Consider the following 15,114-nt stretch of genomic DNA (forward strand, 5'->3'; position numbering starts at 1 on the left):
GTGTCAGAGGGAAAGGGGCAGGTGGCTCCTAGGATCACACACTACGCACGAGCAACACAGTAATGGGTCAATGAAACGTGTAGAACAGCAAACAGTTTGTGAAGCAGGACACTCTGTCCTACATGTTATTAAAGGGACAAAGTAACCAGGTCAGCAAATCCTTAAGAATTGTGCAAAATGTAACCTTTTTCTTGTCCAGCAGTATTTCTAGATGATACGTTTTAGTCCCCACTTGCAGTTCCACTATTACATAGGAGGAGTGGAATTAATGAATAAGGGGCTAGCAGTCATACTGCAGCAGGTATTTTTTATAGTTTTGTGAAGCAATCTATCAAGCCACCAAAAGCCGCTTTTCAGCTCTATCCAGAGAGAGATGGAGAGAAGGAGAGTGATGTTCATCCAAGTTGGGTGTGCAGTGTACATTTGCCACATACAATCTTAGATGGCAACGTAAATTTCTCATTCAAAGGAACAATCCAAGCACCAAAACCACTAGAGCAGTATGTAGTGGTTATGGTGGCAGGAGGGCCCTTGTGCACCCCTATTGTAAGGAGTCAACCTGTTTTAGAACATTTCGACTTCTTACCTGCTGCCCACCTCCCCTTCTTATGGTGAACTAAAAGTTCTATATATCTAAGTGTAACTTATTTTTGGTTGTTTGAGATTGTCCAGACAGTGATTGAGATTTAGAGACTAATTCAGTCTGTTTGAAACACACAGGAAGGAGACATGACAATGAAAAGAAATAAAATAGTTGCAATTATAAAAGGAAAGGCTGTAAGGAAATTAAAAAAAAAAAAACCACAACAAAACAACACATCACTGGATACCAGAGCATACTCTTACAAGGCATTAGAAAAACAAAAAGGTATGCATTTTACCCCAGGCACCCTTATTAAAAGTGCATTTTATTAAAACTAGATTTCTGTTTGTCGCAAAGACACGTGCAAAAACCGTTCTCAATCTCCCCAAGGGAGAATCAAACCAAGATATAATTTTAGGGTATTTTGTACACAACATGGAATAATGAATGTCTGTTCATTATAAATTTTAAATAAACATGAGACGAAAGTATGTGGACAATATCAAGGCAGGAACCCACAGGACAGCCTGCTATTAGTAAAAAAATTTGATTTATACTGTTCTGTGTTGAGCACCAGGTCAAAACCGCTACTATGCAAGAAATGGTGAGGCATGTATATATAAAAAAATATATATATATATATTTTTTTTTTTTTATAAAATACTGCCATGGGCCGCATATAATATTATTACAGGGATAAAACACCATCCGCAGCATTTAGCACACGAAACAGAATTTCCCTGAAGACGGCCAACGTACTGCTGTGCCATATTATATAACTTTCTTTTAAAAATATGATTTATCATCGGTCTGTGAGCAATGCCTGGGTAACGTGATGTGTGTGGAGTTATGCAGAACACACACTCTGGACCAGAAGTGCAAAATTACACCACTTTTTAAAAACCTATATTGACAATGGTACCTTAAAATGATACTGCTGAGGGGAAGCAAACATGGCCAGGGGAAGGTTTTAATATTGTTTATATTGCTCAGCAGTTCCAAACAAGCAGGCAAGGTGATGTTTTGTGAAGAACACATAATAGGTCTGAGAGAAAGTGAGTAGTGGGGAGTAGCCCTAAGGCTGTGTAAATCAGTAATGTGCAGACAGAAGGCACCCTTTATGATTGGAGTGCCTGTGATCTAATTGAGCTTTCAAAGCCTGCTAGTGTAACAAGAGAGCAAGCACAGCAGTGTAGAATCGCAGACCACCTATCAAAGGCTGACACTGTAAATAACTCAGACTTAGAGGCACAGAACACAAGAAGACATTGTGTCACTAAAGCAGTATAGTAAAGTACCAGACACTGCGGCCTGCACGCATCCCAGCAGCAAAATCTGAAACCGGACACACCAACCAAGATGGTTGTCAAGTTATAGCCATTATTTCACGTAAAAAGGGATCAAACTCCTTGTTACTAAATTATTTCTAATTTTGTGTTCTAAAATAGAAAAAGCAGGGCAGAGAAGAGGACGACAAAACTGCATCTTTTTTGCTACATAGGTTTAAAGTGAACTGGACATCCACAAACTATTTCTATGGCATGTTCGCCTACAGGTTGGCATACATTTAATCTATGATTTCAGACATGGGTTACCATGGCAACACAAACAAAGGAGCACCTGGTACCAATATCTGTCTACCACTTGGTGATGTAATCATTCCCTGTCACTATTTTGGTAAGGTATACAAGTATATCATTGTGTGGTTGGATTGCATAACTTTGGCCACCTTTATCAACTGGCACATATGTTTAGTGTATGAATAAAAGTTGCTAGGGTATTTTATTAAAACATTAACAGGGAAATTGAGTAATAGGCAAATAGTTAACAGATTCATTAATACAACATTCAAATATGGAAGGATTTGTAGCCCAAATACAACTACAATATAAGTATTCCATCAACAAAAAGAAAAATTGTATTCATTGGATACAATCTGCCCATTGCAGATGACATTTAACACAAAGGAACTTCTTCTTCAAACAGTGAATTGCTGATGATATGGTTCAAAATATGTATTTTGACCAAGTTGGAAAAATTCACCAAATCAATTTTTCCAAAGCAGAGTCCATTTAACCAATCTAAATAAAAAAATTACACACACACACACACACATATATATATATATATATATATATATATATATAGCAGATGAGGCATCTAGAGCCGCATTTCTCCAGATGAGTAAGAGAACTAATCGATACAGTGTGAGCCAGATGAGTCTGTTTTGTTTTTAATAGTAGGTTGTGTTTCTTTATGACAACACTCATAGGCTATGTTTATTAGAGGTTGTTGGATTCCTTTGAAGTGCTATACTTTTTCAACCTCTAACCATCCTGTATAGAAGGGATAGCTTTCCTTTGGTTGTACAGCTGTTATAAGGTCGATTTCCCATGATGCACACTTAGCATGAAAGGGCCAGAAATAGTAGGTTGTATTAACTGTAAGGTTAGGTTATTAACTTTTCTTTTTTTTTTTTTTTGACATTCTTTATTTTGTTTTCTTACAATTATAAGATATGGAAACATTGGCTGTGCAGATTATTAACATAGAGGTTTAAGTGCGCCCTTTTTCCAAAGGTGTGTGTGGATATAACCGCGATACAGTCATTTAGTAACAATGCAACATTAACAACTTATTGATACTTGGTGATTACACGTTAACTTGAGAACTTAGAACGTTTTGCATAGCACTGTCTTGGAACAGGTGCTTGGGCTGTCCGAATGTGCCTTCCAAAATGTCAGAGTCAGTGAAGTATGTGGGCTGTTTGTTGGCTAGATAAAAGACACTATATTGCATATACTGTAGGTTGGCAGTCGTGTTGCTTCCTTAGCCAGCGGCTCTGGTCAGGGGGTTCTATGCGTCACTGTATTATATTAACTTTTCTTATCCATGGATAAATTCAAGTACATACCTCATAAATACTGAAGTTGGCACAAATGTAAAAAAAATAATAATAATATTACATTGGGTAGTTACCAATGTCAATTAAGCCATGACATGTGCCCCACAAGGCACAAAAGGTGAAATATAAACATATTGCCTTTAAATTCTATGCGAATGTAAATTGTTTTTGAATTTCTGGAAATGCGCATTTTAGTGAATGAAAGAAGAACAAGCCATTAGGATTTTAGTTAATAATCCTGACAAGCTGTGATTCTAGGTTTATCAAACTATTAAAGGGGGACTGTCCCTTCTCAGGCTTTTTAATATTACGTTTACTTTACCCTATATTTGTGTAGCGTAAACAACAAATGAAATGTAGAAATCAACACTTCATCCTGCAAACCATTTCAGCCCCCAGTACCCTGTCCTTGCACCTGGCAGAAAGCATTGAGAAAACAAACAGAGATGAGGAGAAATTAAACAATGTTTCTAGGTCTCCTCCTCCGCAATGTTTGCCCTGGCTTTGTCTTGTCAGAACTGGATTGTGATGTCATTTGCTAAATCGATATTATTAACTTAAAAGAAAACAAGACATCTCCTGAAAAAAAGCCTAACACAAGCTATAGGTGAGTTTCACATTTTAATCAATAGTTTAAGTTCTAGAGAAGTGGCAGTTCCTCGAAGGCTCTAATCTCGTACAGAAGATCACAACACAAAAGTTTCCCTTCTTATAAAAAAGGTCTCCCCTAAGCAGGAACCATACGGATCATAGCTAAACATAAATAGATTGTACAAAGAGATACAATCACACCTCCATGTTATTTGCTCCTGGCTCTGTAAGTGTACAAACCAGGGTATTTGCAGGTGAGCAATCTGTTCCACCCAACGTGAAAAAAAAAAAAAAATACATACAGAAAGATGTTAAAAACACGCAAGACCCACAAGTATATGAATGGGCTGGGGGCAGAGCAAGAATGTACATGAGTTGGTAGGAATGTATGGTATTTTAGTAGCTCAGCTGCACAACACAAACAAAAGCCATCCATTGCTAAAACATCAAAAGACGTCTTCAAATGTATCCAATCTTTCTAAGATTTCAGTGCCAGAAGGATTGGCAATACATTAAGGGTAACAGGCAATGCTCTGTTAATATGGAAATTTAAAGTAGCTATAGGAGCTATTTTATGTTCGTCTCATCACACTTGTTAAAAGGTAGCAGTATCAGACCATCAACACGTACCTTCCTGATCAACAATGTTTTAGGTTTACACAAACTTTTTTGGGGGGCTCTAAACGGCATAAAAATGTAAACATGGGTTTTATTCTGCACACAAATAATTGGACAAAGCTGCACACATTATTATTTTATTAGAGTCGTCACATGTAAGATTTTTGCACAACCTGGCAGCTAAAGAAAAGTTAGCCATGTGCTTTTTCCCTCCTCGAAATTTATTTTAAATTCTGAGCAAATCTTTGTTGAATGTACACAGTATGTCTGGATTTACACTGTATTTCGTACAAACCACACAAGTAAGTTTAACCCCTACAGTGACATGCGGCAGATATGGTGTGATACATGCTGCTTTAAAAGAGAATGCCACCTCAGACTGGTGTTACACAACAGGTTCTAGCAGTTGGAGAAGATTTTACCAATTTTAAAATAAACTTTGGAAGGATAAAAGGCTGAGCTCAATAATCCTGCCAGGAATATTACCCGCAATCCTAAAGTGTAAACGTACGTACTATGTAAGGTTTAATAACCAACTGACCAAAATCATAAGCATTCAAATAGTAACAATGTGCATATGTAAATTGAATACTATACTTAAAAAAAAAAAACACTAATTGACTGTGTTTTCAAATAACACAACAGGCAAAAAAAAAATGTCATTAAAATAAAGTTGTTATGGTGCCAGGACCTCCCTGACAGCCACTAGAGGCGCTTCTGGTAGTTTACCGGTCTGTGTCGCCTGTGCTTTTCAATGGACGCTCTGCACGATGGAGGCACAATATGCCTCCAGCGTCGCAGATGCGCCTCTAGTGGCTGTCTAGAAGACAGCCACTAAAGGCTGGCTTAACCCCAAGCTATGTTTGCAGCTGAAGGGTTAAAACGTGAGGGACATTGCACCCAGACCACTTCATTGAGCTGAAGTGGTCTGGGTGACTATAGTGTCCCTTTAAGTTAGCAATGCTTTCAGGTCGGTTACTCTGGCCTTACATTTAAAATGCACATTAGTATATAACCCTGTAAAGTGAGAATTGTCAAGAATTCAATTATTTGGCCAATTCAAAAAATACTCCAGGTCATTTTTGGGTTCAGTTTGTTAATTATGGCTTTACATTTGAAATTTACTTTGAATTCACATCCATTCTCACTTTAGTTAATAACCCTCCAAGATAATAACTACAGCTTATTATAGTGGTTGTGGAGCTAGAAACCAAGGAAAACAAATCCTCCTGCTTTGGGCAAACCGTATTCTAGCAGTTTTACAAAACCAGTATTTGTTGGCGGAGATTGTCAGCTGATGGTTCTAAGACAGTGAATACTGTTTAAACAAGGCATGAGTTACATAGAAACATAGAATGTGACGGCAGATAAGAACCATTCGGCCCATCTAGTCTGCCCAGTTTTCCAAATACTTTCATTAGTCCCTGGCCTTATCTTATAGTTAGGATAGCCTTATGCCTATCCCACGCATGCTTAAACTCCTTTACTGTGTTAACCTCTACCACTTCAGCTGGAAGGCTATTCCATGCATCCACTACCCTCTCAGTAAAGTAATACTTCCTGATATTATTTTTAAACCTTTGTCCCTCTAATTTAAGACTATGTCCTCTTGTTGTGGTAGTTTTTCTTCTTTTAAATATAGTCTCCTCCTTTACTGTGTTGATTCCTTTTATGTATTTAAATGTTTCTATCATATCCCCCCTGTCTCGTCTTTCCTCCATGCTATACATGTTAAGATCCTTTAACCTTTCCTGGTAAGTTTTATCCTGCAATCCATGAACCAGTTTAGTAGCCCTTCTTTGAACTCTCTCTAAGGTATCAATAATGAGGAAATGTTAACATCAGCTTTATCACTCCAACTCAGACCGGATGGGCTGTGGGTGACAATACAGTAATGTAGATGTCAAACCATTCACAAACTGCCACTATAACCACTGCAGCACACATTATTGGTTATGGTGCCTGCAGTGTCCCTTTAAAGAACATTCGAAGTATATAAAAAAGAAAAAAAAAGTGAGACAAATATCATATGCATTATGTATTGTATCAAAAACACTGTTGTGAGTTATCTATACAAAAAAAAAAAAAAAAAAAACCTTAAAAAAAAACAAACAAAAAAAAAACTTAAACAACTTGAGAATTAAATTCACGCCACATTCTCAGAATAGAACGCAAAAAATGTGGGCTGGAATACATGTATACACATGTATGTGCACACAACAAAATATATAGAACTGTAACATCCTACATGGCTTAAAGCAAATTGAAAAATAAATTAAATCTGCACTCTATATAGCAAGTGCAAATGATAGCACTGCATATTTTTCATGTTTCCTTAATACATTTTCATACTGTATCTGTAATAACTGGAGGCTGTGCAATTCTTTTCTTCGCCAGAGTAATGTTTGAGGACTTGTCACAGACATGCGGTTTAAAAACGTTGTTCAGTAAATACATTTAATAATGAGTCTATGTTGGGAGAGTGACACTGGGGATAATAAAAACGGGATAATTTGTATACAAATAAATTGCCATCGTGGGATTATATTTCAAAGAGCCAACATGTAGTAAATAGAAAGGCATCAAGTGATAAAACGGGAACAGGTATTTAAATGCTTCATCCAAGCCCTGCAATTAACAAGAGTATATTTTTACATCAGGAAGCAGCAGCGGAGTATAAAGACCTTAAATTAAAAGATCCAAGCGGTGACAATGTATAAGGATACTTTCAACTTTACAGTGAACATCGATATCTCCATGCTAGCTGCTTAAAGACACACACTTTTGCACACCCAATAAAATGTCTGCTTTAAAACAAATTTCAGTGTAAACTTTGGCTAGTGAGCATTGCCTGCCTAACCCAGTGGACAACAAAATAACACCTGCACCCCCCCTTCCCCCGCTGTGGGCTGATCTGGAAGATTGACAGGCAGCCTGCCCAACATCTGGCGGATTTGTCCCCTTTCTGGGCAGATCCAGCCCGCATATTGAATAAGTGTCTATGCATATATTTTTTCCTGTAAGGGACATTATCCAGCCTGAAACGGATGGATGTCCTGGGCTTGCTGATGAGTTACACCTCCGACAGTAAAGGGCCTAAACTTGGCATACACAACTTTTTACAGCAAAATTATGCACATACAGACTCCAGGCACCATGACCACTTCAAGATAACTAAAGTGGTCATGATGCCTGGAGTAACACCAACTTTCAGATCGGAAACTGCTAGCATTCCCTCTCGTAAACCCTCGCATTTATATTAACTGTTGATTGTGTGCAGCTCACACCATAGTTCATAACAGTCAATGCAAATGTATGTGTGAGGCAATCCCACTAAATATACCAGTGTTGTGGGATTTTCCAGAAACCTGCTCTATACTTATATCTGCAAAATAAAGTAATGGTGACATCTCCTGGAAAAAGGGGCTTACAAGATTTATGGAAAGTTCCAGCAAGCAAAAAAGTATTTTTCCCCACTCTCACAAGTGTTAGCCTTTAGGTGGGTACATTTAAATATTGTATTTGCTATATAAGAATTTGTTGGCACCATTTAAATAATGACAATCCCAAGAATGCATAAAATTAATGTGTGAAATCGAGCACAGTTCAAATACTGCTCACATTCTGAAAAAAACTATTTGCTCTACCCAAAAGCCAGCTAGAAATGTTTGTTATGGTCTGTTCAGTTATTCTTCAATTTATAACTTTTTTTGGTTTGGGGTTTTTATTAAAATGTTGTATGAAACAGAGCATAACAATCATTTTTTTTAAATCTGTAAGCTCTTTTTCAGCAAATGAAACAGTCAAAGAGAGACACCCCACATAGGAGATGCAATAAAAGCAGTTTTCAGTTGGACAGACCCAATTTCGGGGGGGTGTTCCCTGGTGTCTTGCATCTGGGGATAGCAAGAAACAGTCCCGGGCAGCACAATGCCAGCACATCATTAGAAGCACTTGCATTAGGAGTGTGACCATGAAGAGTGTGTTTTAGCAGCATTTCCTGTGCAGTCATGAAACCTTGGGGCTAGCCAGATAGCCTATAAGTGGGCAGGCATGTCCATTATGAGGATCACCAGTGATGCAGATCTCTGTCACTTCCGATGCCTCTTCAGGGTCCCACCCACCCCATTTCCACCTGTTGCGAGGTGTTAAAGATATAGAAATTTATTTAGAGCGGTTCTATAGGCGAGGGTTACTATAGGCACCCAGACCACTTCATCTCATTAAAGCGTTCGGGTTGCAGTGTCCTGTCCCTTTTAAACCTTGATTCATTGCAGGGTTAACTCCATAAACAAAAACTTTGCATGCCTGAGGACGTCCAGCATCTTATAAATTTCCTATAGGAAAGCATTGATGTAGGGCTTTCCTATAGGCAAATAGGCAAGGCTTAATGTAAGCTCGGCACACAAGCATATTAGGCTCTTGCCCCCCTGCACGATTACATTGGAGGAGGCGGTAAGTGAAACAAGTGTTTGTTTTTTGTTAAACCCTTTAATAGCCAGAAGGGGATAGGGTAAAGATGTATTATAGTGTTAGGAATACAGCTCTGTATTCCTAACACTATAGTGTTCCTTTAAACATTCTGGTACGAGCGCATAGAACCAAGCCATTAATTTAATTTTATCCCATACTGTGCAGCAGGTCAATGCGGGCGCACAACTCTATGAAATTAATGCCCAAGTGTGAATTCCTTTGCAGATGCCCAAGAACAATCATAATCCAATGAGGCTGTCATAGACAAAACGAGTGCTTTAGTGGAGTTTTTTTTTCTTTTAAACAAACAACACAAACTTACTTTCACTGCACTACTCACATTAGCAAGTCACCTGTTACTGTCTCCCTGTGGAAAAGCACCAATGAACAGCATCATCATTTTCAAACCTTGTGCAGGTACTAATAAAAACACAAGACTGTGGGGACCATGTGATGCATATAGTCAATAAAAAGTTCTGATTACCGATCCCAGCTTTCACGGTGCAGGAAACTGGCAATAGTTATTTGAACTCTCAAAGAATGATGCTTTGTGCCCAACATGTATAAAGCTAGCAAAAAATATTTGACTGGTATATTATAAAATAAAATAAAAAATGCAGAGCAGATTTACAAAATGATCAGCACAGGATAGAGTGATTATAATGCTATCTGACGGTTCAGCATGATTCAGAAGACAGGGGTACTTTAACCCCTTAAGGACCAAACTTCTGGAATAAAAGGGAATCATGACATGTCACACATGTCATGTGTCCTTAAGGGGTTAAACATTCCTCTATACCCGCAGGTTGCATCAGTGTGGAGCAGTGCTAATTTTGGAGCTAGCAATGTAGATTGTAACAACCCATTTATGTATCTTTCCACCCACAAAAACCAAAAAAATTAAAAAAATACACTACTTTAAGTGAACAATGCCCTACATACCAAATAAATTTATTATTTTACTACCCATCAGCAAACAATACAAGTAGGGACGTTGGGCAACATTTTCACCACTTTTACCTGTGGCTTAAAAAAAAAATTCAAACATACTGCGTTCTAGTGATGAATCCCATGATAAAATTAACTATTGTTTAACAGGTGAGAAAAAAAATAAATAAAAAGAAATGTCAGATCACAAAAATTAAAAAAAAAAAAAAATGCTTTAGAAGCAGTTCCTGTTAATGACAGGATTTGAGACGCCAGTTTGCTGTGCTCAGAGGAACAAATGTCAGATATATCAATGCACGTCAGTGACTAATACAGATACCGAGCAGTCAGGTGGAGGGAACACTGGCAAAACAAAAACACACTCACACGCTCAAAACAATTTACTTGTTTGAAAAGCAAGATTAGAATGTTAGTTACAAAACAGGTTTTGTTTCAGATTCTTTAATACTTGCACACTGTGCAAATGTATTATATTTGTTCTTCTATTTTTAACTTTGTCACAACGTGCCATTGCCTTACTACAACGACAGCCCATTATGTTATTTTTCAAACAGTGGTGAAGGTTTTATAAGGAGCTTAGCCCCACGGAACGACAGATCATGGTCTAAAGGTAATTGTACCTGTGCATGTTAGATACATTTAATTTCACTGCATTAAAATAACATTGCATTGGATTGACTTCTGTTTTACTCCATTGTTATATATACACACACGATACAGGTTTAACTTATGGATTTTTCTTTTAAAAGTTTCATTTCATGCTAGCCAACAACAGCTAGTTGTCATTTTGCTTTATTAGTGGTTAGTTAACAAACCTGTGTACAGTATTACAGTACACAACCGCACTACAACTCAAGATATATACAAACGCAATTACTATACTTACGCTATGTACGTACTTGCAGTTGATGGGCAGTGACAGGCTGAGAGCATCAGCTGACACAATGCATTGATAACATATTATAAGAAGGTAGGCACTATGTCACATGGGACAGGTTGTCAGAAGGCAGAATGACCGCCAAACGCTGCACTCTCTCAGCAGCCATAGCTAGAAACAGCAGAGGGAAAAGGGGTTTTCTTACGCATCACCCAAGTAGTTTTATAAAAGATGCTGTAATCTTGCCCTCAGACCACAGTAGTGGAAGGAGTACCAGGAATTTAAAATGGCAATCTAAAGTTTACTTCTACACACCAGACAAGCAGGTCATAAAAATCAGGGGTATTGGCAAAATATATATTATTGTATGTTTATTTGAACTTTTCTGTATATTAAAATTCATAACGATTCTGGTCTCTGCCAAACGTATGGGTGTTATATACTAGACTCTCATATATATGTATCACACATACATCCACAACAGATGCTGAACATATGCTATTCATAATTGGATTCTAGAAATAATGTAAACATAACTATACATGAATAGTCATTTTCATTTCGTTCAGTTATACTTTTGTGTTGGTGCAAAAATAAATAAATGACTAAACTGATGATCATTCGCTACCATAAGCTTTTATACATGGAGAGAAATAATATGGCGATTACAGGATTCAAACGTAAAAATCATATACGTGACATAAAAACAAACAAAAGAAAAACCAACAACAACTTGTTTTGGGTTTTATATTGAACTCCACTAAACATCTTTCCAATGTTTCTGCTAAATAGGCATTTTTGTCTCTAAGCCTTTCAATATTACATTACAGAGTAAATCGAAGCACGGAGTGAGCTATGCTTGAGGCTTTGTTTACTGTAAACAAGCAGAAGGGACAGCAGTCTCAAACAAGCATCAACTGGATCCGAGATGTGTTTCAAGGACTTTTTGGGGGAAAGAAGTTTTCAGGTGTAGCTGTATACACGTTTACCCATCAGATCTGCCACTGCAACAAACAGCAGGGGTATATTCTGGTCTAATTTAGGAACCTGTTAGTACAAGGAGAACATTTGTCCCTATCAAAGTATGCAGATTCATTATTAATAATTAATAAAACAGATTCATTTACTAGAAATATTTGACTCATAACAAATTAGCATATTTCAACACAGGTTTGTTCCAAGTTGTTTAAATACAAACGGAATTGAGAAACTGATCACTACAAATAAGGATTATCAAGCATCTCTTTGATCAGTGTTCGTCAAATACACCTGAAATATGAATTTATAAAATTCCTATCTTACTATGCAAGCTGGCCAATAAGGGAAGCATCCAATTCACAAACTGAAAGCAAAACAAGACTCGGGACCCATTTTGTGCAGACTTTCAGTGTGCCAAAAGAGGTGTGACGGTTTTCTCTCGATACATCCATTTTGCACCATCCACATGAATGATGAGATCAGCCTCTTCATTGAAAAAAATATGTATATCTAATAATTACATATACTGAGAGTCAAAATTGAGAAATGCCAATAGCATTTTGGCTTGTTGCATAGACATGTAAAAGGGTTTTTGTTTTTTTAAATCACCAAAGGATCTGTTAGAATTGGTATCCCTTAATCTGAGTGGTTAAACACACCATATATCAACTGAACCGCCTTCACTCTGGTCGTAAACAACATAAATAGAGCAAGGCGGAGAGATTGTTGAGTAATGCCAGGCAGTGTTTGTTTTGGTTAAACTATAATGATGGGCAGAGCCAAAGCACCATCCATTTCTGCTTGCTATACTTAGAACAAAATACACCGTAACACTTTGTTACAGATGACACAAAATATTCACTCACATATTTGCACTCGTTACCCCAGAATTTTTCATCTACAATAAGATTTGTATTTCAGAAACTAAAATCATTTTCATCAGTGTTTCAAATCACTGTGTAAATTCTAAGCCATTTCCATAAATGTTGGTTTGGGTAGATATGCCAAGTGTGGAATTTTTTGGGGGAATACAAAACCGGTTCTGTACCCACTGAAACCCCTTAGCTCTGATGTCGACATTCTACGAGAGATAGCAGCTACAGTTACATGTTAAATTAACCAAATGCAACGAGAAAAGCAAATTAAGACAGAAAGTAGAAGCCAAATGAACAGTCGATCACTCACTGTCCACTTGCAAACAAAAACCCATCACACAACGCACTTCTTGCAGAATCACCATGAGATCATTTTGAAACTGGACATATATAGATTTACATGCGCAAATTAAAAATAATGCATCAATTGCAAACCTGACATTAAAATACAGAAAATGTCATCATTGGCAAAATTGACATATTCACACAAAAATATATAATTAAATTAAAAAAACAAAGAACTAACAATACAATGCAAACAAAATGCTCATAAATTGATTTGTAATATTAAGGTGCCTTAACCCTTTAAGTGTCTCAGATCGGTGGCAAACCGTGTATTTTATTTAAAACGGTTAACAGCACTAAAAATCGCCAGCTCCACACCTTTCCAACATAGTGCCACACAACAAGAGTTATGTTACCACCATGCACACCAACAAGAAGCACAGACTTTCCTATGTGTAACGTGCTTCTTCAGATCTTTGCAGTTTTTTTACATTTGTGCTATAAAAGCGAAATGTTCTAAGCAGTATAAATATGGCATCTACAAGCTACCCAAGGGTAGCAAACAAACATATAACAGAACAAATAAATGGAGAGCTAAATCCTTACTAAACAGTGTCAACCTTCATAGGATAGCAAATCATTATGAGAGAGCATTATTTAAAATGTGTACAGAACACACCCCTTAAATGCTTGGGAGTGGGCAGGACTGAGATGTTTTTCTCTTCTCACTAAAGAAGAACAAACACGGTTGTATAATAAGATAGATAGATAGATAGATAGATAGATAGATAAAACTGATTATGGAAAATGAGATGGCTATAGTGCAAAAATCCACTTGGAAATTCTGTGTTTATGTATACAAATTAGATACATATATTTCATGGAAGAAATGCAAAGATTTGTATCTCATAACTCAAACATCCACCATGCACACCAGACACAAAAATTAACAAAAAGTCTATTAAAGGTTGAATGAAACATGATGCATGCTCTGAACTTGAAAAGAAGAGGGGTGGGGGGGGTGTCACAACAAGTGATCTAGTGGAGTTCTGTTAATGCTGATTTCTCCAGGAAATGTTAGCATATAAAAAGGACAGAGCCAGGCACTTTGCAGTGTGGTTTGCTTACCTTGCTTAGGATGCACAAGCGCCTCTTCTCTCGTTACTTGAGTGATCATGCAGCTGCTTTCCATCTAAGACTTGCACAGATCCAGTGCTGAGCTTCTCTTCTTCTCCAGATCTGGATCCTGTACCTCTCTTTCTCTCTCTGAAAAATTCCTTGTTACTACCTCTCTCTCTCCCCCCTATTGCAATCCTACAGCTTGCAATCTATGGAGAGGGGGGAAAAGGCATGCACTAAAAAGCTGTATATATATATAATATATAATAAATCAGCCCAGCAGGTAGGTTGATACATAGAGAGAGATCAGAACCCAAATCTCAGAATTGTTTCAACATGGAGAACGCTGGGCTAAAAGAAGCAAAACAACAGAGGAAATGGGACATCGGCCGTTTCAAGGTCCCCCCCCCTCAATACTATAGATAAACAACCTCACCAGATCTGCCTCTTGGACACCGCAATGCTCGGCAGAGGGGCACCCAGGGGCCCTGACTTGGCTCGCAATTAAAAGCTATGATCTTCAGAGGCTGGAAAATAAAAGGTTTTCTTGGAAATTAAGCTTTGTTTTCATAGAGCTGGGCAGTGTGCTGGGGGAGCCTTGAGACCGCGCGGCGCCGTGATTGGCTGGCAGGGCTGTGGGCTGTATAAAAAGGGAGGTATTTTACTATGCAGTGTTTATCTAAGTACATTCCAGTGCATGAGCTGGGTGCATCTGATGGGCTGGGTGCATCTGTGCAAATGCAAAGCTTTTAGACATAAACACACTCAGTGACAGCCCAGGCTTCATGTGAGCTTTGCTTCCTTGTTTAACCCCTTCACAGCCACAGAGAGTGAAAAAATAATCAGTAATGTCACCAGAATA

General features: G+C 37.7%; 1 protein-coding gene across 2 annotated transcripts in view; it reads right to left on the reverse strand.

Moving 5' to 3' along the window:
• CTDSP2 (CTD small phosphatase 2) overlaps positions 1 to 14,832 on the reverse strand; it is a 42,490-nt gene extending 27,658 nt beyond the window's left edge. For both annotated transcript variants that reach the window (XM_063427865.1, XM_063427856.1), the window contains exon 1: positions 14,262 to 14,832. In XM_063427865.1, the coding sequence (XP_063283935.1) occupies positions 14,262 to 14,325 (64 nt within the window). In that variant the 5' untranslated portion in view covers positions 14,326 to 14,832. The remainder of the gene's footprint in view (positions 1 to 14,261) is intronic.
• Positions 14,833 to 15,114: the final 282 nt, after the last annotated feature.

Source organism: Pelobates fuscus, chromosome 1 (assembly GCF_036172605.1).
Source record: "Pelobates fuscus isolate aPelFus1 chromosome 1, aPelFus1.pri, whole genome shotgun sequence".
Lineage (NCBI taxonomy): Eukaryota > Metazoa > Chordata > Amphibia > Anura > Pelobatidae > Pelobates > Pelobates fuscus.